Raw genomic sequence first — 22,947 nt, 5'->3', positions numbered from 1 at the left:
GTTTCGAGAATTAGTTACGGCTACGAGATGCAGTACATGAGTTGTGGTGCTCGTTTAGGGGTACAATTCTCATATGAAAAAAATTTTGTAATGTAAAACGATACTTTTACATATTTTGCATTTGCAAATCCCAATGACGCGGTGCGTAATCATTTAAAGCGGCGCTTAATGAACGCGCGATACAAATCCGCACCGCCCCGTGCTCGCAAACCCCGCCTCTGCTCAAACAAGATCAAAGTTGCTGCTGCGCCTCCGATGGAATAATGCGCGCAAACTCTTAATTACCCTTCATTATCCTTGATTGGGTGGAGTTACCCATCGGCGCGGCGCGTGGCAGGGCGGACAGCGGTCGTGAAGGGGTTCGCTGCTGCTGCTGCGGTGGTGGTGGTGGTGGAGGGGGGTGGTGGGAGTTGTTTGGGGGCAGAGCGAGCGAGTCACCTGGGAAACTCGGACAAGTCGAGAGGCAGACAAGCGCGGGTCGACCACCCCCTCCACTGCCAGCCCAGCGGCTTTGAGAGTCGCTTGACTGAACGAGTGTCCTGAGCTTCACGTTGTTCTGTGTAGAGAGAGGAGGAGGAGGAGGGGGGGCAAGTGATAGTGTGCATTTATATTTTTCTGTTTGCAATAAATTGGTTTCACGTGTAATTATTATTTTGTGTGTGTCGTGGGCGGATAGGTCAGAGGGCAGACGCTGGCAAGGTGGGGGTGAAACAAAAGATAAAGCAACATAGACCAATGGGGGATGAAATGATGCAGGCAGGGAGGAAGCGTTCCCTGTCGTTATCAGAAAAGTCCCTGGGTCATGGCTGGGAGTCCGAGTCGGAGACTGAGCTGGACTGGGATGGATATTCTGTGAGGCTGGAGGAGCTGATGATTCTATCGGCAGAGGCTGCGGAAGTATGTGACGCCCGTCTGGGCTTCATGAGCTCCCTCGTCTGTACACATTAACTAGCTTCCTGCCAGCCATACACAGTTTTATAAGAACTTTTAAGGGGGGCGTGCTTTTAAGGTCAAATTTATTCCTTGCTCGAGAGGGCCATGATTAAGCTTTGAATTTTAGAGGCGTTGGCTGAGTTAAAGAGTCGACTGGCTCGTATGGATTTCCACTCTTCCAAAACCCGTTATAGTTGTTCTCCAAATAACGCGGCAAAGCGCATGCTTGCAAGACTTTTTTTAAAAGAGTGTAAATACAGGATAAAACGTGAGATCTTATTAATCGCCATCGAAATCACCCGCGTAAAAAAAAAAAATTGCCCTCCCGTAACCTCTAAACACATCACGTATACACGCGCGAATTAATTGAACGTTCTATCAAAGTCTGGTTGGAGAGGACGGACGGACGGAGGGAGGGCAGCAGGATATGGCTTGCGATGCGCTATACTCTTAGGTTTTTTCGGTAAAGTCACGTAGGTAAAAAATACAATTAAAAGTTAATAAAAGTAATAATGGAAATAAAATAAAATAATAAATCACGACGTTTCGGAGGCAACACAAGTGCATTTTAGCTGTGACGATCCCACCTGATGACGGAGACTTGTGTTGCCTCCGAAACGTCGTGATTTATTATTTTATTTTATTTCCATTATTACTTTTATTAACTTTCAATTTCATTTTCTACCTACGTGACTTTACCGAAAAAACCTAAGAGTATGAATCCTTGCAGTCACGAAAGCTTCAAATCTAGAATCGCGATGCGCTGTCGTGTCGTGGTGTCGCAGGAGCGCGGAAAGAAGGGGGATGCCCAGGGCCGGGTGACCTCCCTGGACCGGCAGCGCAAGGAGCTGGAGGTCAGAGTGGCCGAGCTCAACGTGCGTCTCGAGGGCGAGGAGAGGACGACGGCCGAGCTGACCGGCAGGCGCCGCCGGCTCGAGAACGACGTGCAGGACCTCAAGATCGAGGTGGAGAGTCTGGAGGGATCTGTGGCCAAACTTGAGAAGGAGAAGAAGGTGAGACCGACGTGAGATACTCTTGGTGTTGTCCTCGTTATTGTCTTCGTCGTTGTTGTTGTCGTCGTTGTTGTTGTTGTTGTTGTCCCAACCAGGGGGCCCCCCTCTTCCTCCTTCTCGCTTGTTGTCATCTGAGAGGTGAAACACGTTGGTGTTCATCTTCTTGGTTCTTTCGGTAAAGTCACGTAGAATGGAAATAATAAAATAATACAAATAAATCATAGTTATATTATTACTTTACTTTATTATGTTTCATTATTATTATTATTGTATTATTTCCATTCTACGTGACTTTACCGAAAGAACCAAGAAGATGAATCCCTGCAGTCACGAAAGCTTTAAATCCACGTTGGTGTTGTCGTCGTTGTTGTCGTTGTTGTTGTTGTCCCAACCAGGGCCCCCCCCCTCCTTCTCGCTTGTTGTCATCTGAGAGGGTCCCAGTCGCATAAGTGGCCGCCACCCTCCCTCCCTCTCTCTCTCCTGCCAGTCAGGGGACGATGACCACATTCTGTCTGTTCTGGACACGGGCAGATGTCGTGTCATATTCTTGCTTGAGCACGGTAAATGGAGATTAGTGAACCACCGATATGTAAACATCGTAGCATCATTCACATATCGTAGGTTAAATCTTCAAATCAAGGTTAAATCTTGACGTTTTGGAATAATCAATTGAAATTGATTCACGCGTTTTTGGCGCTTGCAAAGACGCTGCATCAGCATTTCCACTTCGTGAATTAATTTGGGATTTACTGCCAACCTTCCCAAGTAATAACTTGGGCGACGCGTTGGTTCGATGCCACCGTGGCTCTGTCCTCGTATCGTTTACTTCAAGACTTGCCACGAGCCTCAAGTTTTGAAAGATGAATAAGAATAAGAAGACATTTGGCTGGCAATGAATAAAGACAGGGCACGCTGAGCTGTGTACGCCTCTTTGAGCGAGGTGTGTGTAAAAGTGCGCAACAACTTGTGAAGTTGACCATTTATAATCATCAAGAACATCGCTGCCGAGTCTTGTTCGAGACAGGACGAGGTTACGCGTCCTGCAGCAGCAGTCGTAGCAGCAACATGCGTCTGTCTGCCAGGTTTCACTTGGCCATGTTTCCATGGCCAGAGCTTCAAAAACCACCATGATCGCGCTTCTTTATCGGAGCGCAAAAAAGACCCCCGAAGAATTCCAAGCCCGTATCTGTTACGCGGCGCTTTGCTGTTGTTGCTCCCGCACTGTACCGTGAGACAATTCGTAAAGATCGAATTCCTTGAAGCTGTCCAAACCCACTGACCCCTCCCCCGCCCTCCACCCCCCCCCCCATTCCGTGGGCGAAAAAATAAATGTGCAGGTGAGATTCATTTCAAAGAGAAAACATCGTCGTTTCGCACAATTTTCATCATCGGTGAGGGAGGGGCGGGGGAGATAGGTGGGGAGGGAGGAACGCGTGCCGGTAGGAAGCAGTTCTTGTTGAGAATGAGAGAGGTGTGAGCCTTGAGTTTGAGCAGAGGCCAATGTGATGACAAAGTCACGGGAACTTCCCTCGCCAACACAATGTCGACTGTCTCTACCCGTGGGAATGTTTGAAGAAGAATAAAAACGTCGCTTTCCGGGGTGCTCTTGGTGAGCAAAGTGTGCCGATACGAGACGTAGCAAACAGCAACAGTCGTGAAGTATTCAGCCGTCTCCCCCACATCCCTTTTGTCTCCTTCAAGGTCTCTATGTATTTTGTAAGGCAGACTGCATTCACACACTGGCGCATAGGCATAACCACACTCACCACACAGCTCACCGCCAGAGTACACACAATACATTACGCATATGGCAAACTGACAACCACCGTGTGTTTATTTAAGCCGCCCCTTCCGCGGCTTGCTTGTACAAGCGCAGTGGTGTGTGGTGTCTGTGTGTTGGACACGGATGATGGTGCCGCCGATCCATAGGCTCTGGAGAACAAGGTTCGCACGCAGACCGAGGAGCTGAACCTGAAAGACGAGACGATTGTGAAGCTCCAGAAGGAGAAGAAACAGCTAGAGGAGGCCAATCAGGTGCGGATATCCATCCACCCAAAACATCGCATCAGCTCACGAGTCATCGGACAGGGTGGCACAGTGGTGACACACTTGTTCCTCATAGCAAGAAGTGTCCGGGTTCGATCCCAACTCGGGCGACTTTCTCCGTGGAATTTGTCTGTTACCCCCCCCCCCCCCACCTTGTTCTGCACGGAGTTCTGGTTTCCTCTCACAGTGAAAACAATACGATGCAATGTAACCGCTATTGGCCAAGCATCCCAATACTGATAAATTACATGCAGATGTATCAATTTGGATTATACAAAGCAGCAGCAGCAGCAGCAGAAATATCACCCTCCACTGCAAAAAACTTGGCAGGACCTTTCGGAAAACTCAGTGAGGCTTTCCATGGTGAACAAGCTTTCGCGACCAATATTATCCATAATAGAGGTTTTCTTGGTTAGATCGTGTAAATATAAATGTGTCTCATCTTCTTGGTTCTTTCGGTAAAGTCACGTAGAAGAGAAATAATGTCTCCCCGACAGACCTGGTCTTCACCTGAGGACGGCTGCTTGCGTTGTGGCCGAAACGTCGTGAGAATTATTTTATTATATTTTATTTTTATTATGTTATTACTTCCCTTCTACGTGACTTTACCGAAAGAACCAAGAAGATGAATCCCTGCAGTCACGAAAGCTTTAAATCGAAATATAAATGTGTCGTTAACCCGCCACCACCCGACACACTCTGGCTGTCACCTGATGAGGCCGGTTATAATTACCGGCAGAACGTCGTGCTCAAATTGGAGCTGTTGTAGGTTTACTCTCCTACACACCGATGTGCTGAACTAGTAATTAATTGCCACGTTTTGTCTGCGTGACAAACCTTAATAATTGGCTGTGTCGGGTTGGTGGCGGGTTTAACGACACATTTATATTTAAGTGATCTAAACCAAAAATAAAATCTATATTGGAAGTGTTTTGTCGTCGTAATATTATTAGAGTGGATTGGCATTTCATGTTACAATTTCAACCGAGGATTCATTTTTCATGTTTTTTGTAGGAAATCTAGAAAAAAGCATTTGTCTCGTCGGTAGAGAGATTTGTGTTAAAACTGAGGCAAGCATAAGTTGAGATGCATTTGGTAAATTGGACAGGAGTATGTCAAATTAATTCTGTGCTTTCGCTTCTCGTATATTTGCGTCTGCCAGATATAATGTAAGCGTGGAGACAGAGGTAACACAACTTTAAAAAATATATATAGTGAATTTGACTTGTAATTCATTGGTTTAAATGTCAAAAATGTAGATGCATTATTGCAGTAATTACAAACAACTAATAAAAACCACGCATAATAATGGGGTTCATAAATGTTTTCCAACATGCATTTAGCCTCAACAATATATAATTATCAATAACGTTACCAGATGATCCACACAACAGCCAAATTGAACAATTGGTAGCAGTTTGATCAATTTGGCCAGTTATTTTGGACGATACGTCCCATATAGCAACCCAATTTTATATTAAATTTCAAGTATTCAGGAGCACCTTTACGGCAGTGATCGTGAAGCCCTGTTATAGATTAACGAATGGGCACACAGATAGATAAATTGACGCTTGCAGCCTTGGGGTTGGAAAGCGTTAATAAGTCTTGATTTTGAATATTTAATTCAGCTGAGAAATGCCCGAACAACGTCTATCTGTATAATTGAGCTGAGACCACATTATCTTGACAGTGAGTTGTAAAGTGGAATGGTTGCGCTTATGTTAAATCTAAATTAAGATGTTGACAATGAGTGCGTTTTAACATGGAATGCAGATTACAGTCTGCCCAATACCAATGTTGCAAACGGTCCAGTTTGATTATCAGAATATGTATTTGTCCTGGAGGAATCCGATGAGCTATAAAACTCTTTTTCACAGGTGTCCAGTTCATCACCTTCTGCCCTTGTTACTGTTGCGCCCGCAGGCTACACTTGATGACTTGCAGATTGAGCAGGACAAGTTAACAAATTTACACCGATCCAACAACAAGAATCAGAATAAGATTTCCGAGGTAAGCTACAATCCGCAAAACGTAATGCTGTACTTTTAGTCATCTCAGACATTGTCATGTATGTATGATATACTTGCCTGCTTGTGTGATTACCTGTCCGCACACTGGCCTATTTATACTTTAAAGTCAAACTACATCTTGTGCTGCAAAGGGGTATCTATTTGGTGTTTGAACATCCTAACACCTGTTTTATTGCCAGAAAGGGTAGAACCTATTATTATTTTTCAAAGTGGGCAACTTGAATTTGAATAACTGCTTCCAGACACTCATGTCAAATGGACCATGTTGCACCTGCTGTGGAGATGTCTTCAACCTGCCGTTCCTCTTTGTAATATGTTCCCGCTGTTCTCATTGCATCAAAACGGCCACGAGTCACGCTTCAATCAAATAAAAATGGTGGCACAAATCCCATAGATGTATGTTGCGTGAGAAAATATCTCTCAAGTGTTGTGTTGCGTGGAAACACGCTAAGAACGATGAACAGCCTATCACCTGTCTTGTTCACTGATGGCTGGAAAAACCGAATAACTAACAACGTCTTATTGTGAAACATTAAAAAAGGCGTAATGACAGTCATATTGGCAGGGCATTTTTTTATAATCAGAGTAAAATATATGGAGTGCTTCTCGAGGGTTATTGAGACAGTTGTTTCGGGACATGAGGTCTGTTATTTTTGTCAGCATTGCTCCGCTTCAGGATAGAACTCGTGAATAACCCGTGCAATTCAATGAATTTTCACAAACATATATTTAGAAAAATATATAACGATGTATCTTTTACAGTACCACTGAACACGTGGTGAAATCTGGCTATCGTACAGCTATTGAATGAACTTCTGTATGGGCTGCACCGCATACTATACAGGACGATTTAATAATCAATCGTTTATAGCCCTTTATCAATCCACAGCTGGATGAAGGCCTCGATCACGCTCTGTGGGTCATGGGGGGTTGCTTCACAGGACCTTGCCATGTAGGTCAGTGTGGTTCGGTGAACGGGGGGCCTAGGACCAGTTCAGGCATCACTCGCCACTGACGTTTTCTGTGAACGGGAATCTCAGGGAAGCTGGGTTCGTAGTGAATTGAAATCATGGGGAAGCAGGGTTCATAGTGGATTGGAATCTGAGGGCAGCTGGGTTCATAGTGGATTGGAAGCTCAGGGCAGCTGGGCTCATAGTGGATTGGAATCTCGGGGTAGCTGGGTTCATAGTGGATTGGAATCTCAGGGCAGCTGGGTTCATAGTGGATTGGAATCTGAGGGCAGCTGGGCTCATAGTGGATTGGAATCTGAGGGCAGCTGGGCTCATAGTGGATTGGAATCTCAGGGCAGCTGGGCTCAGAGTGGATTTGAATCTCAGGGCAACTGGGTTCATAGTGGATTGGAATATCGGGGCAGCTGAGTTCATAGTGGATTGGAATCTCGGGGCAGCTGGGTTCATAGTGGATTGGAATCTCGGGGCAGCTGGGTTCATAGTGGATTGGAAGCTCAGTGCAGCTGGGTTCATAGTGGATTGGAATCTAAGGGCAGCTGGGTTCATAGTGGATTGGAATCTCGGGACAGCTGGGCTCATAGTGGATTGGAATCTGAGGGCAGGTGGGTTCATAGTGGATTGGAATCTCGGGGCAGCTGGGCTCAGAGTGGATTGGAATCTCGGGGCAGCTGGGCTCATAGTGGATTGGAATCTCGGGGCAGCTGGGTTCATAGTGGATTGGAATCTCGGGGCAGCTGGGCTCATAGTGGATTGGAATCTCGGGGCAGCTGGGCTCAGAGTGGATTGGAATCTCGGGGCAGCTAGGTTCATAGTGGATTGGAATCTCGGGGCAGCTGGGCTCAGAGTGGATTGGAATCTCGGGGCAGCTAGGTTCATAGTGGATTGGAATCTCGGGGCAGCTAGGTTCATAGTGGATTGGAATCTCGGGGCAGCTGGGTTCATAGTGGATTGGAATCTCGGGGCAGCTGGGCTCATAGTGGATTGGAATCTCGGGGCAGCTAGGTTCATAGTGGATTGGAATCTCGGGGCAGCTGGGCTCAGAGTGGATTGGAATCTCGGGGCAGCTGGGTTCATAGTGGATTGGAATCTCGGGGCAGCTGGGCTCATAGTGGATTGGAATCTCGGGGCAGCTAGGTTCATAGTGGATTGGAATCTGAGGGCAGCTGGGTTCATAGTGGATTGGAATCTCGGGGCAGCTGGGTTCATAGTGGATTGGAATCTCGGGGCAGCTGGTTTCATTTCGGAATGGAATCTCGGGCACCGGGGTTCAGAGTGCGGTGCAATAACCACTGCGTCGTCAGTCTCCATGACTGCTTAGAATGTTGGAACTGAATTTGCCTCCAGCTGCCCTTGCAAAGCGAGTGCTGATGTGGTAGAAGTTAAAAGCAATTGCCCCTGGCCTCTGCCCAAGAAACAATTGCTCAGTTGCGTCGGTTTCGCTTTGCACGTAAAATGAAGAATATTTCGGCTATACTCTCGCTCGCCTTTGCAGTTTGAACTTCTTCTCCCACAGCTACATTGGCAACATATGCATAATTCATGTCAAGCGCGCAGTCAGTGTTTGTTTTATTGTGTCTGCTCGTGTAATGCCCTCTGCATAAATGTGATAGTGGTGCTCAAACGGTGGAAGGGATTAATTCACCTCGCTTTTTCTACCCCCCCCATTCAAAGATCCATCTTTAATGGGACATATTGAGTTTCCAACTATGTACACAGCACTGTGTTTCACTTGGCAATAGACAGAGAAAGGTATGTGGGGGTATACTCTGCAGGTGTGCCTGCTTGTGGCAAGGCCTTTTTGTGGCTTACAGTTCGGTAAAGTTTAATTTGTATTTGATCAAAGGTCTGGCTTTTCATTCGATGTTGCGCTGTGTTGATAGCGAGAGGAGTTTTTATTATTATTATTATAAAACGAAGCACGAAGCATGTCGTGCTTAACAAGTTACGGAGGTTTCCATGTTCTCGCATTGCTATTTTGAACAACCGCATATGTTCAGCATGAGACGGATTAAACAATACGTGAAGATATACGTCGCGTCAAGCACCAACGGGTGAATTTCCATTAAAGAAAACATTGCAATTTGGAGGCCTTTTTGTTTTTGCGGTTTCAAATTTGTGTCAGGTATTTGCGATTTTGAGTCGTTCATGTTGCCCGAACGTGTCATCCATCCGAAATTGCACGCATACAATAGTTCTATCACATTCATTTACGTGGACCCATCCGCAATGATCGCTATTTCATAGTCTACATTTAAAAAGGGAGCTACGGAAAACCGTGACCTGTGTATGTATGTTGGGCGTCTTTCGCACCGCACATAACCAACCATGCTAATCACTGCATCGTGTGCAGCTGGAAGATCTCCTTGACCAGGAGAAGAAACTTCGAGTGGAGTTCGAGAAAGCCAAACGTAAGTTGGAGTCGGACCTCAGGTCGACCGTGGACTCTCTCAACGAGATGGAGCGGCACAAGCTGGAGATGGAGGAGGTCATCAAGAAGTGAGTAGCGAGGAGACCGCCTGGCTCAGGGTGCCGAGTGCTGAGCCCGGCACCACCGATATCCTAGGTTGTAGCCAACTGGGGTTTAAACTGGGGCTTAAACTGAGGTTTAAACTGGGTTCTCAAGTGTTTTGCGAGTGAATGGTGTCTGCCAAGCTACGAAGTGCATTGCAAAAATCCCATCGGCGTGAAGTTCGGTTTGTCACTTCGTTTGGCTAAATGCCACCGCTGAGATTTAGAAAAATACACAATATTGACTTGGCTGCCATCCAATTAACATTTCTCCCTGGCCAAGTGTGTCGGGCCGCGAGACCGCTCGTGCGTGGATAAAAGGTCTCGGAAATAGTTATGCGATATCTGCATCTGCAGGATGTTCTCGGCCCCTGCGACGATTTACGAATGGGCACTTAATCGCATTCGACACAACTCTGATAACGCAATCAAAACAAATATTTTGACATAAAAAAAAACACCAAAAGGTACAATAGACGTGAGTGAGGATTGTCTTGCGCAGGGAGTGTCCGTGTGCGCGTGGAGATGCCGTGGAGACGTCGGGTGTCGACCGGCCACATTCCTGCAGAATTAAATTTGCTCCAGAATTCACGTGCAGAAAAAAAGGCTCCCATAGGAATGCGGAGGCTTAGCTCCCCTTGGGCCGATGTCTTTTCAAAGAGCAAAGGTAAAGGTGCTGCCCTGAAATGTCTTGCTCACACAACTGCTGGTGGAAGAAACTCCACTATAGAAAATCCTACAGTGCCCCCCCCCCCGCTCTAGAGGGTGTATTTGGCCTACTCTTCTATACTGGCCATGCATCTTGGAAGAGGTGGGAGGACCCACAATCGAGCCTGCCACGCGTTGCATGCCGACCAACCGTGTTCCTTTTACGCAGGAGGAAATGCATTACGAGACATCTAGACATCTAATCTGCATTAAACACAATTTCTTTTTCTCTCCTAGAAATGTTCTGTTTTGTCGACCTTATTTTTAATGGGGTTGAAAAAGATTTCTTGAAAAACGTTAAAACCCCACGCAGTTTGTGAAGCAAACATGCAAAACTTGTGACAGTACTTAATCTACTCTCCTCGGCTTGGTTGCTTCCATGGATAACGCGTTGATGCCAGATTAATTGACTAATGCTGCCCAATAGACACAGGTCACCCTTACACAAACGGCAATACAGTTGACAAGTTATATCTGCTGCCGTGTGCCGGCATATCTAATAGATTTTTGGGGGGGTTAGGGTGGGGATAATCGCGGTGCCGATGGGTAATTGTGTGGCTGTGCTGATAGGCGCTTGGCGAGACGCCGCCAGACACGCCAGACACGCGCACCTTTGTCCACGATAATTCCAGAGAGGGGACTTATCGCACCTGAGCAGCGGTGCAACAACCAGTTTGTTGGGTCGATGCGAGGGGGCGCGCTGTGGCTAGGCACGACCCTGTCTGGTGTTGATGATGAGCCGGAGAGATCGTACGAGTCAAACAAAAAATCTCTCTCTCTTTCTCTTTCCGACTGCACTAAAGGACGGTGGAAGGCCACCTTTCAGTAACAGAGCTGAACCGTCTTGACCGTGGATCCCAGTTACCGTGCACTCTGAGTGCAGGTGCGGCGGAAGGGGGATGTTTTGACAGCGGTGTGTGTGACAGGGGTTGTTTGGTCGATGGGTCTCTTATCTCCGGTGTCATCTGAACTCCTGGTTTCATTCCTGTGATTAGAGAAGTCCAATGGAATGGCAGAGTGTAGAAAGTAAAACAAATAAAAGGGCCACATGTTTTTTTTTTGCAGTGATATAATCATTATCGTTACTGAGCCGGTAATTATTGCCAGATAAAGCATTGATGTCTATCTTTTATTTTCAATGGTCATCAAGGTTTTTTTTTTAACGGTAACTATTGTGCTCATGAAGACCTTGAGCGTATCATATATTTTTAAATGGCATATGTTCTTGCAAATGGATGTATTTGTTGCACTTACATGCTGTTCTTATATATTGAGTCTAAAGAATGTTTGACTTCTGTGTAAACTAATATATATGTAATGTAACACTGTCAGCACACGAAAGGTCACGAATATAATTTTTCTCATGACAGGTGCTTGGCATGAACATCGAAATCCCGCGCTGGTGTAACTCGCTGTGTGATCCGTGCGTGTTTTCTCTTGTTCTCGTTAGGAGAGATTACGAGATCAATGCCATGAACGCACGGCTTGAAGATGAGCAGAATATGTCCATGAACTTGCAACGCAAGCTCAAGGAGCTGCAGGTGCGTGCGTGTCTGTCTGCAAGTGAATGGGTGTGCTTGCACGTGAGCGACCATTTGTGTGCGTGCGTTAATGCACGTGCAGGGTTGTGTGTGTGTGCGTGCGCGTGTGTGTGATTGCACGTGCAGGGGTGTGTGTGTGAATGTACGTGCAGGGGTGCGTGTCTGTGTGTGTGTGTGTGAATGCACGCACAGGGGTGCGTGTGTGTGTGGGCGTGTGAATGCACGTGCAAGTGTGTGTGTGATTGCACGTGCAGGGGTGTGTGTGGGCGTGCGTGTGAATGCACGTGCAGGGGTGTGTGTGTGTGGGCGTGCGTGTGAATGCACGTGCAGGGGAGCGTGTGTGTGCATGCGTTTCAATGCACGTGCAGGGTGCGTGTGTGTGCGTGTGTGTGAATGCACGTGCAGGGTGCGTGTGTGTGCATGTGTATGCGTGCGCGTGTGTGTGCGTGCGTGCGCGCACAGAGGTTAGCGCGCTGCGCTACGAACCCAGCGACCCGAGTTCAACTCCCGCTCACGGCCAACACAAATTGACGATTATCTGAACTGGTCGTGGGCCTCCTCCCGGTCGACTCAGCCTCCAATGAGTACCTGGTGCAGTGTGTAAACATCACTACAGAGGAGACAAAGGCAGCCGGGCGTGGTGCTGTCCTCCGACTCTCTCGTGCACAATTATTGAATTGCTTCAAAAGTCTATGTAGGCTACACAGGGGATGTACTATATATGTGTGTGCGTGTGCATGTTCACATGTGTTTTCTTAAAATAGAATTGAATTGTTAATTCATGACAAGGTCACCTATTTACCGTGTTTCCTGCTAAGTGAGTGCACAGTTATTAACTCTGCATCTGGAGGCGCATGGAACGACGCGTACGGTGTGCGCGCTAATGCGTTGTATAAAATTACGTCCCTTGTTCGAAGTCCCAGCTGTCCGAGGCGTGATGGTTTAATGTGCCAATATATAAGTGACAAGCCAGATCCTGGGGCTAAAGTTAATGGGAAGACGGCTCCCGGGGTGATTTCTACCCTTCCTTACGAAATGAAGGACTCAGGCAAACCGTAGCGACGAGCTTGTTTGACCAAGGCATGACCTCAGTGCCCTCATTTTAAAGCGTCCCCTGTTGTCCCTTCACTCAGCGGTGTGAGGGTGGCTTTGGGGCAGGCAGGGCTGTGCAGCATGCATGTGGCCCCTCTTTTGTCATGCTCAGAATTACTGCTTGCCCTTCTGCCGGAAGCCGATGGATAGAAATTACCGCTGATAGTATCAGAACAGGAATGGGTCAGGTATTAGATAGAGTCGCACAGCTGGGAAATCGTCAGACCTCAGGAGGAACTCTTCCGTTTTAAAACAGTCTAGCCAGTTAATATATGAAGGAAGCCACGTAAGGCTAATGATGTTGATGGTCAAAGCTGGCATAGCAGCAGTGCTTGGCATTTAATGCAATGCGGGTAATCTGTCTAGCGGCAATAATTCGCCGTATCACACCGTAACAGTCAGGAAATTAATGGAATTTCTTACTGTACAATGTTTGGACACAATTGATCTGTTTTACCACTGAGTACTGTTTTTTTTATTTTTTTAACAAATGTAATTAGGTATTTTAATGAATTTTACTTTAAAACATTTCCATATGTATATATACACACTGCACATGTGTGATTGATTATTTGCTAATTTAATTAAATGCTTGCAAATAGGTAGCAAATATTAACCCACCAGCATGTGACTTGAGAGTTGTAACATTGGATGCTTCAAAGGCCATTTTAGATTCCTCAAAGTGTGATGTTTATATGCCTTCCTCTGGCTTTCAGAAATTAAATTATTCGTTGAAGAAGTATTTTAATTTAGTAAAACGGTGGCTGTGAGTGGACGAAAAACACAAAGCTTCGTGGTGACCGCCAGTGCCGCCCAGCAGAGAGCGAGGCGCGTGGCTTACGGACGAGACGAAATTAACGAGTCTGAGAGTAGTGGACCCAGACGGAGATTATAAGCAATGTTAAGAGGCGGAAAACGCACTTAGGAATTCCAGAAATGTAAACGGTAATTTATGTAATTACAATAATCATGGTAATATCGAGGTGGATGTGGGGTGGGGGCTTTTTTCGACTGCTTTAGTCAACTGAACTGATTATATGAAATCCACAGTTTGAGACTTGACCACAATTTCGCATAATGTCATCATCGACTAGGCTAATAACTATGACTAAAAATGCTCACTCAGATAAAACACGAAACCTTATCGGCAAACATCCTCAGCATTGAGCCCGCGAATATGCAACCTGCTCTGATACTGTGGGCTGGGTGTGGTGGGGTGGTGTGGTGGGGTGGTGTGGTAGGGTGGTGTGGTGGGGTGGTGTGGTGGGGTGGTGTGGTGGGCTGGGTGTGGTGGGGTGGTGTGGTGGCTGGGTGTGGTGGCTGGGTGTGGTGGGGTGGTGTGGTGGGCTGGGTGTGGTGGGATGGTATGGTGGGCTGGGTGTGGTGGGGTGGTGTGGTGGCTGGGTGTGGTGGGGTGGTGTGGTGGCTGGGTGTGGTGGCTGCGTGTGGTGGGGTGGTGTGGTGGGCTGGGTGTGGTGGGGTGGTGTGGTGGGCTGGGTGTGGTGGGGTGGTGTGGTGGGCTGGGTGTGGTGTGGTGGCTGGGTGTGGTGGTGGTGGGGTGGTGTGGTGGGGTGGTGGGGTGGTGTGGTGGGGTGGTGTGGTGGCTGGGTGTGGTGGGGTGGTGTGGTGGCTGGGTGTGGTGGCTGCGTGTGGTGGGGTGGTGTGGTGGGCTGGGTGTGGTGGGGTGGTGTGGTGGGCTGGGTGTGGTGGGGTGGTGTGGTGGGCTGGGTGTGGTGTGGTGGCTGGGTGTGGTGGTGGTGGGGTGGTGTGGTGGGGTGGTGGGGTGGTGTGGTGGCTGGGTGTGGTGTGGTGGGATGGGTGTGGTGGGGTGGTGTGATGGGTGTGGTGGGGTGGTGTGGTGGCTGGGTGTGGTGGCTGCGTGTGGTGGGGTGGTGTGGTGGGCTGGGTGTGGTGGGGTGGTGTGGTGGGCTGGGTGTGGTGGGGTGGTGTGGTGGGCTGGGTGTGGTGTGGTGGCTGGGTGTGGTGGTGGTGGGGTGGTGTGGTGGGGTGGTGGGGTGGTGTGGTGGCTGGGTGTGGTGTGGTGGGATGGGTGTGGTGGGGTGGTGTGATGGGTGTGGTGGGGTGGTGTGGTGGCTGGGTGTGGTGGGGTGGGTGGCCCCTGCCATACGCGTGTGCATGCGTCCCGTCAACAGGTTGGTTCCATAAACTTCCCAGGGGGAACTCCCCAACACTGCATCGTGCCTCCGCCCCGTGTTTATTGGATGGTAATACACAATTATCTGCAACGCGGTCCCGAATTCGATCCGTAAGACTCAAATATTCTCCAGCTGAGAAAACGACGCACCCTTGGTGGAATTCCTCAATCCGAGCACAGCGAGCTCAGGGGACACGTGCGGTCATTGTAAACATCTGAGTTGCACTCTCGCGGCCGTTAAATTGACCTTCATTTGAATCCCATCAGTTCACAACACTGTGTGACGCGTGGCGATTTTTGCGCAAACTGAAAATTTCACGAAACTTACCTTTGGGGTGTGCGCGTGCAAGGCTTTAAGCATGTAAAACGCCGCCCTTGTGATTTCAAGGGCCTACATTGTGAAACCCTGCCTGACAATACAAGACGTGAAACTTCGAATTGATTCGTTTCGAACGGCCCATTGGAAAGTGATTGGATGCTGCATCCAGGAATGTATGTACACGTATGCCGAACTTATTTCACAGCGTACGTAGCCAGCCGTGCTAATCGCAGGTGCGGGGATGGCCGCGCTTCCTTTATTTCACGCCTCTCGGATTCTTTAGCCGTGAAGTGGCCGTGTCCGTATCTCTGTGCGAGCGGTGCGGTTACCTCCTCTTCCAGATGGCGTGGTGCATGGTGCGTCTGCGTGAAATCTTCGTTCACTCCAGGAACAAATCCCAATTAGAGTTGTGATGAATCGCGTTTCACGAAGCGCTGGCCGCGGGGGATCATGGTTCTGTGTTGAAACGCTTATTGCGTCTCGTGCGTTACGAGAGAAAAAAATAACACTCTATTATAGGTGATAATACCGAGCACTTAAAGCGCGCGAGAAGAAATTCTAATGTGCCATTAAAAACCTCTGAGCACCATCACCCGTCACACCCTTCGCTTAGTTCTCCACTTCACTGGATGCTTGCGGGGCATGCGAGAGAGTGAGAAAAAAAATATCCTGATGGCATTTCTTGGTTAGAGCTTTTTTTTTCTGGCTCCTTAGACAGCACTCAGGGGGGGGGAGGGGAAATACACTTTGAAAATTGTCTTATTTTGTACCCCGACTCCTTGCGCTACAGGCTAGACACACTGTATAGCCACGTTATTATTATTATCGAGTCATGCTTTTTAGTTGTGCTGCTCGATGATGGGGGTGTTGGAGGGGGTGCTATTTAGCATTCTCAAACCCAGCCCGTGTTAAAGTTCACCCATTTTAGCTGTCACGCTCTTACAAAATAATCTCTGGCAAGCACGGACGCCGCTATTACCGCTGGCATCCTGTGACGGCGCGTAGGTGGTTCTATTGTTTTAAAAACAAAAACAAGACTTGAGATCGTTCAACACGCTGACGTTCAATGACGAGGGGGTTTTAATTCGGGGCTAGAACATTGACCGACACGGGTTGTGACAATAATTGGGAGGCGCGCGAGGCTCAACCGTTGGACTCGGCATACCTGGCAGCACAAGCAAAGAGTGCGAGCAGACGCGTGCGTGTGATAGCTGAGCCTGGCGTTGCTTGCCAACACCATTTTCGGACGAGCCGTTTGAGCGAGGGCTGGTGACCGCGTCCATGAACAAGCCGGAGTGCTCGCTGCTCGAATAATCGGCGAAAAGGCTCGAGAAAGCGGCTCCTGTCTCTCCCCGGCAGACGAGACTCTGACGACTCCCCGTTGGAGAGCGGAGTGCGGTGGAATGCTGATAATGAAAACAAGCTGCTTCATGTGGGATTTACAGCTTACCCGCCAGGCAGTCACTTCTAATCTTCCCCTGTGCCACTAAACACTGCCCGACTCCCGCTGGCTGGGGTTTTTTCAAAGTTGTTCGATTAGAAAAGAGGATTTTACGACAATTTTTTTAAAGGCATGTACGCTTTCTGCACTGTGCAAAAACGACAGCAGGTGAAGCCATGAGGGCTGACTGCGTGGCATTGAAAATCTGAAGGCTACGAGTCTTCCCGCTGTCAAAAAATAAGACTTCCTTAGTCTGCCTTCAATACCAGCGTATCTTGCAGTTGGAGATGTAAAAGTGTACTTTATGTACAGGATAATACATGTATTTTATGTTGGATGTTGCCATTCTACAACATTCAACACGTGCATTATTACGTTGTATAATGGATGGCATATATATGATGGGGACATAATGTCAGCTTAGCTATGCTGTTAATTATATTCTCTATAATGCCACCAATTATTAATGTTTCATGTGCTTCGCCACATTGGTCGGTGCGGGTTGGTGAAGGAAGAGCCCGGAACGGTTTAAAGCCTCACTCGCCACTGACGTTAACCATGGCTGGGGATCAAACTCGGGTCGTCAGGTTCCTAGTGCAGTGCGCGAACCGCTATGCCGCTGCTCCACGATAATTGTACGTATTTAATTACCATTGCCTATTTGGAGTCTGGTGTAAATGCATGAGTATCACTTCACGGGAAGTCAACAGTGGTGTTCCTTTCGAGGCACCACCTGCTGTCACAGGGAGTGAGTTGGGTTTACATGGTAAACATCTGCGCAAAATGTGCATGCTCAATTAACTATCAGGCACTGCCTCATCTCCATTAAAGGCCCTGAATCAGCGGTGTAAATTTGGCATTGCTATAAGAAAGGCAAGCCAATCGTGGAAGAACTATTATTCCCACAAATTGCTACGTGGTTTATTGACCCCGAGAAAATGATGGGCCGAGTTGACCCTACCACTGGCTGCAGGCCACCAACGGAGATAATCGCTGACTCAAACTGGTCTGAATAGAAGAGGCAAATTGACTTCGCTTTCATCTAAATACTACATTCGTAAATATAACGCACACGTGGCGTTCTCTCGTTTTGCCAGACGGAGTGGTGAGTCCATGAATGTCTTCGTGAATAATAATAATAGTTCAATTTATAACGCGCGCAAATTTGCGGACGTAGTGGCCGCAACTCAGAGGCGCGGAGCCAAGCTCAGAGTCGCTCGAAAGCACGTGGTTGTAGAGGTGAGTTTTTAAGTCTCTCTTGAAGGAGGCGATTGAGGTGATGCTGCGAATGTGCAGAGGGATATCGTTCCAGCCTCTTATCCGTGCATCTCTCTCCTTCTTCCCAGACCCGGGTGGAGGAGCTGGAGGAGGAGCTGGAGGCTGAGCGGGCCATCAGAGCGAAGGTGAGGGGCCGCCTTTCCTCGCACCTTGAATCTTAGAAGGGAGGCTCGGGCACGTCACCTGTGTGTGCACGCTCGTGGCGAAACGGCGCATCAGCTCGTCGATTAATGGCAATCGTTAAAGCCGTGACAAGTGCGGAGACCCTTAATTTGTCGTGAGAATCAACTCCGTCGATGGTTTGTGTCCGTCGTATGGCAATGAACGTCACGTGGCCCTTGCAGCCACGCACGCGCACTGCTTGTTGACTTTAATCGGGACCCTGGACCGCCACTATTTTAATTGCTGGGCAGATTAATTTGTTACCCATCCTCCTCCACAATTCCGCCTTTTATCACGATTAGGCATTATGATTTTTAAAAAAATAGCGTGTTATTCTACGATCAAATTCTAATAGTCTCAAGCTAAAATTTACATATAATTTGCAAATAGTCCAAATAATCCGTTTCGACAAGCGTGTATCACGAGGGTAAAATAAAAATAAATCTTAACGAATCGATGAATCGCTACATGCCAGACGGATCGTGTGCTTCGTAGGACCACAATGTTCACGCGCTAGAAAGTTGTGCAGTCAACTCTTAATTCTATTTTTTTTAAGTCGCTGAGCAAAGGACAAATGGGCCCCAACATCTCTAATGGGCAATAACAGACAGCACTCTCAAATTTGTAATAGATAAAAAAAAAATGTACGTGTGTTGTGTTATTATTATTATTTTTATTTTATGTTTTATATTAAGCAAGGCTGTTACGAGAGCTTATGGAGTAGAAACGACGGGAGGGAATTCCACAGTGTATGAGTGCGAGGGAAGAGGCGGAGGGAGTGGGGAGTGTGGTGACCTGCAGGGTGGCGGTGGCACGCGGGGAGGCTGCGCTGAATCCGTGTCTGTGCCGTCCACGCAGGCGGTGAAGGTCGCGGGTCATAGGGCAGAGGCAGCAACATACAAACAATAACAAACACAGAGAACGCGATAAACAAAGATAAACAAATACGCAGATTATGCAAAGCATATGTAAATCCGACTATCAAAACATCCTCATTGCTTACCGACGAAGCATACGAGTGGAAGTGTAGAATGTGTAATCTCGACAGGACACTCATTACGATGCTACTTCAATTGCAACATTATTCTAAACATTTTTTTGCAATTTTGTTGGGTTTTCATTTCTGCATAAATAATCCCAACAATATGCAAACCAACGAATACACTGCACTTAAACGTATTCAGAAGGGACGTTCATGGCGGTAATGTGCAGACTTAAAGCCACTGCACTGCCGTGCACAGTATGCCATTGAGCTGCAGTGTACAAGCACGAGCCCTCGAGTCTAAATATTGAGACAGAGTGCAGTGGAGAGGTGAGATTAAACACTGCGCGTTTCATCTGCCTACCCTGGTTACTCACTTTCATCTACGTTAAATTAGCAGAGGAATCCTGCAACCCCCGCTGTCCATCCAGCTCTCTGGCATGCGCGCTTTGTGATGTGCATTATGCATTTTGCCCTGGACATTTTCAAGCCCTGCACAGTGTGCCATCGACCTGACTTTGAATGCTTTTATTTTTGAAAATACTGCATGTGAAAGTAGATAAATGTTCTCGTTAAAAAAAAAAGTTTTGCTTTCTGACCTCTCTGTCCACGCAGCAGCAGCATAAATAGGGACCCCACCACATTTAGCCGACCGGCAGGTTATGTGCGGTGTGGTATTGTGTGGGTGTGCTTCCACCGCTGTCAAGATGTGTGGCCAGCATTGAAGAGTAGGCCAAATACCCGGCAGAGGGGGCTCTATCTTAAGCTCCTTCTCGTGGAGGCCCTTCCTTCAGCAGTGGCGTGAACAAGACATTGCAGGGCTGCACCTTTACCACGTTTCTACTTTGTATAATATAAAACCCTTGTTCAATCTACTGCTGGATGAAGGCCTTCTCACGCCGTGCCAAGTCATCGGTGTTGTTGGACCACACCTCGCCGCGGTGCTCAGTGTGAGCGACCCTGGACAGGTTTTGACACTCAGCGTCTCATCAGTAGACTCAGGCACCAACGTGGGGAGGTCCTCGCGGTTGCCGGGAAGTGCAAAAAAAAAACTTTAATGGTTTGTTGTTGAAGGACACAGATATATGAACGAGGCACATTGTCCGCGTGTTTCTTATGCTACTGATATTCTCCACAACGACGCGAATGATTAGTCTGTGCTCGGTGAAGGGGGCTGCGCAGGAAATGGTTTCGGGATGTCACTCGTAAGCACCGCGAGGATCGCTGCTTATCAGTACGTGAGCACAGTGCACATGTTCGTACGTCAAAAATCCCGCCGCACGCACGCACAGGGAACAGGGAAGAATCTGTGTGCGCGTGCAGGCAGGTACGATCTATCTTCTCCGGACAGTGGGGTGGGGGGGGCACCAGTGTCACACCGTCTTCAGCGGCATCAGATTAGGGCGTGCGCACGCCTTGCACAGCGTTTCCACATGTCGCTGACTGGTGTCGTTTTTTTAAAAATCAACAAAAATATGGTTTCCCGTCAGGTTGAGAAGCAGAGGAATGACCTCGCCAGGGAGCTGGAGGAGCTCACGGAACGCCTCGACGAAGCGGGGGGGGCCACAGCAGCCCAGGTGAGTGGGGGGGGGGGGTGGGGGTGAACCCAGCCCATCAGTCGGTCAGGGGGGGGGGGGTCGATAAGCACCAAATTGTGGGGACAATAGTCGTCCTATGGCAAGCCTTACACTTTGACAGCAGCGTGACACTCCCACCGCTGGTTCGGATGCCTTTGATGGAGATTAGCGGTGCCCTCAGTGCTTATTCAAGCGTGGAAATGTAAACCCGCATCGCTCTGTCATGGATTGTCACTATACCAGGGCCTAAGACTGAGGTTGTAGTCCTAATAATAGTTATTCAATATAATTTTGCTCACATACAATTGAATGACTCACGGTAAAATGTATTACAACGCAACGATGTATATTTCTAAACGACATCGTCTTTGCGTTGTACCTGCGGGTTGTTCGGACGACGTCCGACGTTTTGGTCCACGGGGCTGGGGGGCTTCTTCTCGCACTGAATTGAGTGAAGACGTCGTACAACCCGTGGCGTACAACCCATAAACACATCGGAGAGCAACACGGCACAAGCGTGGAAACAGGCATGCGAGTATCAACGCGAATACCTGAATGCTTCCAACAGTGGGAATATGCAGTCTGCTAGAGCAAATCAGTATACCCTGATTCCATCAGTGGTTAGGCTAGATGTAATGGCTACGCGATTAGGTTGCTAACCAACGTGTACAATCGTTTCGGTGTTATCTCCCTGTGCGTTTGGGATTTTTCTTCCCACAGAGAACTCCGCTCTCGCCATCACGTGCAAAGGTTACCCAAATAGCCACGAAAGTGAAATGTTAAAATTAATTCTCCCTGCGCCGTGTGAAGCTGCTGTAGCTGGGAGGACAGGACACGGTGACGTACGTAGTTTTTGTGACGTGATGACTGAATTCAATGCGCAATATCTCAAATTCCCCTGAGCAACAGCATTTCTCCACTCGACGATGCTATTGTCTACTTATTTTGATATATATTCACGTAAAAAAATCTAATAATTAATTAATAAAAAAAATCTGTAAAAATGTAGTAAATTGGCTTTCCAGCTGTCCATGGGGTTTTTAGGTGGGTGGCTAAAGTCGTTCCTGACCCCCCACCCCCTCACGGTACTAAGTGATGAACACGGGGGGGTGGTGGGGGGACGACAACACAGTAACCCCCTAGCACCCCCCTCCCTTCCTCAATTCCACCGTGGCTCCTGCACCTGTACTCCACAGTTTGCTGATATTGCCCTCCCCCCCCCACACCCAACCCCCTTGGTGGGCACAGATCGAGCAGAACAAGAAGCGAGAGTCGGAGGTTCTCAAGCTGCGCCGGGAGATGGAGGAGTCCTCCCTGCAGATGGAGGCCACCATGGCCGCCCTGCGCAAGAGGCAGGCCGAGTCCACGGTGGAAATGACGGAGCAGCTGGACAGCCTGCAGCGCGTGAAGCTCAAGCTGGAGAAGGACAAGCAGGTCATGAAGGTGGAGGTCGATGACCTCGCCTCCAGCCTCGAGGCATCTCAGAAGTACAAGGTAAAGCCACCACAGCGCGTGCACGCACACGCACACGCACGTGTGTGTGTGTGTGTGCGTGCGTGCAAGCCACAGAGGTATTCATCGTTTTGACTTCCCTGGATTTTATGCCTGCCAGTAGTTTCGAGTGAAGTTCGTAGCCGATTTCTAAATTTGTTTGTGAGAACTGTTCATCTCCCTGAAGCAATACCAATCGGCACGTTGAACGCTTGCGCACAACACTATTTAATCTGTTCGGGCTCTGTCGGGTGGTGGAGGGTCTTACGGCATAACATTGGGCGCATCATCATGGGACCTCCTTTGCCAGTACCAAAATATACTAATAGGGTTTTTCCCCTTTTTTTGGCAACAAAACTGACACCTTTTGCAAGGAATCATGCTTACATTAACCACAATACTTGCAGTCAAATGCAAACAAAAAACAATACTCTGATAATTTATGCATTGTCTTTGAAACTGATTGGTCCACACCAGAGACAGCTTTCTTTAGAGCCTAGTCTCATATGGTGTTCGACCAGATGACGCCAAAAGGCGCACTATTTTTCCACAAATTTGGTACATGAGCATACGCAATGCACGTGTATGCAGGGCCAGATCAGCGCAGGGGGCTTTAGGGGTGGCAGCCTGAGGGCCTCCGATTACGTGGCAGCCCAAAGCAATAGACCGCTTCATGATGGTCGAAGTGCAGTCCTGTTGC

General features: G+C 48.2%; 1 protein-coding gene across 1 annotated transcript in view; it reads left to right on the top strand.

The window, feature by feature from the left end:
- LOC144722433 (myosin-16-like) overlaps positions 1-22,947 on the top strand; it is an 81,665-nt gene that overhangs the window by 34,856 nt on the left and 23,862 nt on the right. Inside the window, exons 23-30 of the mRNA XM_078600698.1 lie at positions 1,719-1,946; positions 3,876-3,980; positions 5,916-6,002; positions 9,344-9,489; positions 11,660-11,750; positions 18,104-18,160; positions 20,670-20,756; positions 22,005-22,250. Coding sequence (XP_078456824.1) covers positions 1,719-1,946; positions 3,876-3,980; positions 5,916-6,002; positions 9,344-9,489; positions 11,660-11,750; positions 18,104-18,160; positions 20,670-20,756; positions 22,005-22,250 — 1,047 coding nt within the window. The remainder of the gene's footprint in view (positions 1-1,718; positions 1,947-3,875; positions 3,981-5,915; positions 6,003-9,343; positions 9,490-11,659; positions 11,751-18,103; positions 18,161-20,669; positions 20,757-22,004; positions 22,251-22,947) is intronic.

The sequence above is a fragment of the Lampetra planeri genome, chromosome 1, assembly GCF_965212315.1.
Source record: "Lampetra planeri chromosome 1, kcLamPlan1.2.h2, whole genome shotgun sequence".
In the NCBI taxonomy this organism is placed as follows: domain Eukaryota; kingdom Metazoa; phylum Chordata; class Hyperoartia; order Petromyzontiformes; family Petromyzontidae; genus Lampetra; species Lampetra planeri.
This window is presented reverse-complemented; position numbering and strand designations above follow the sequence as displayed.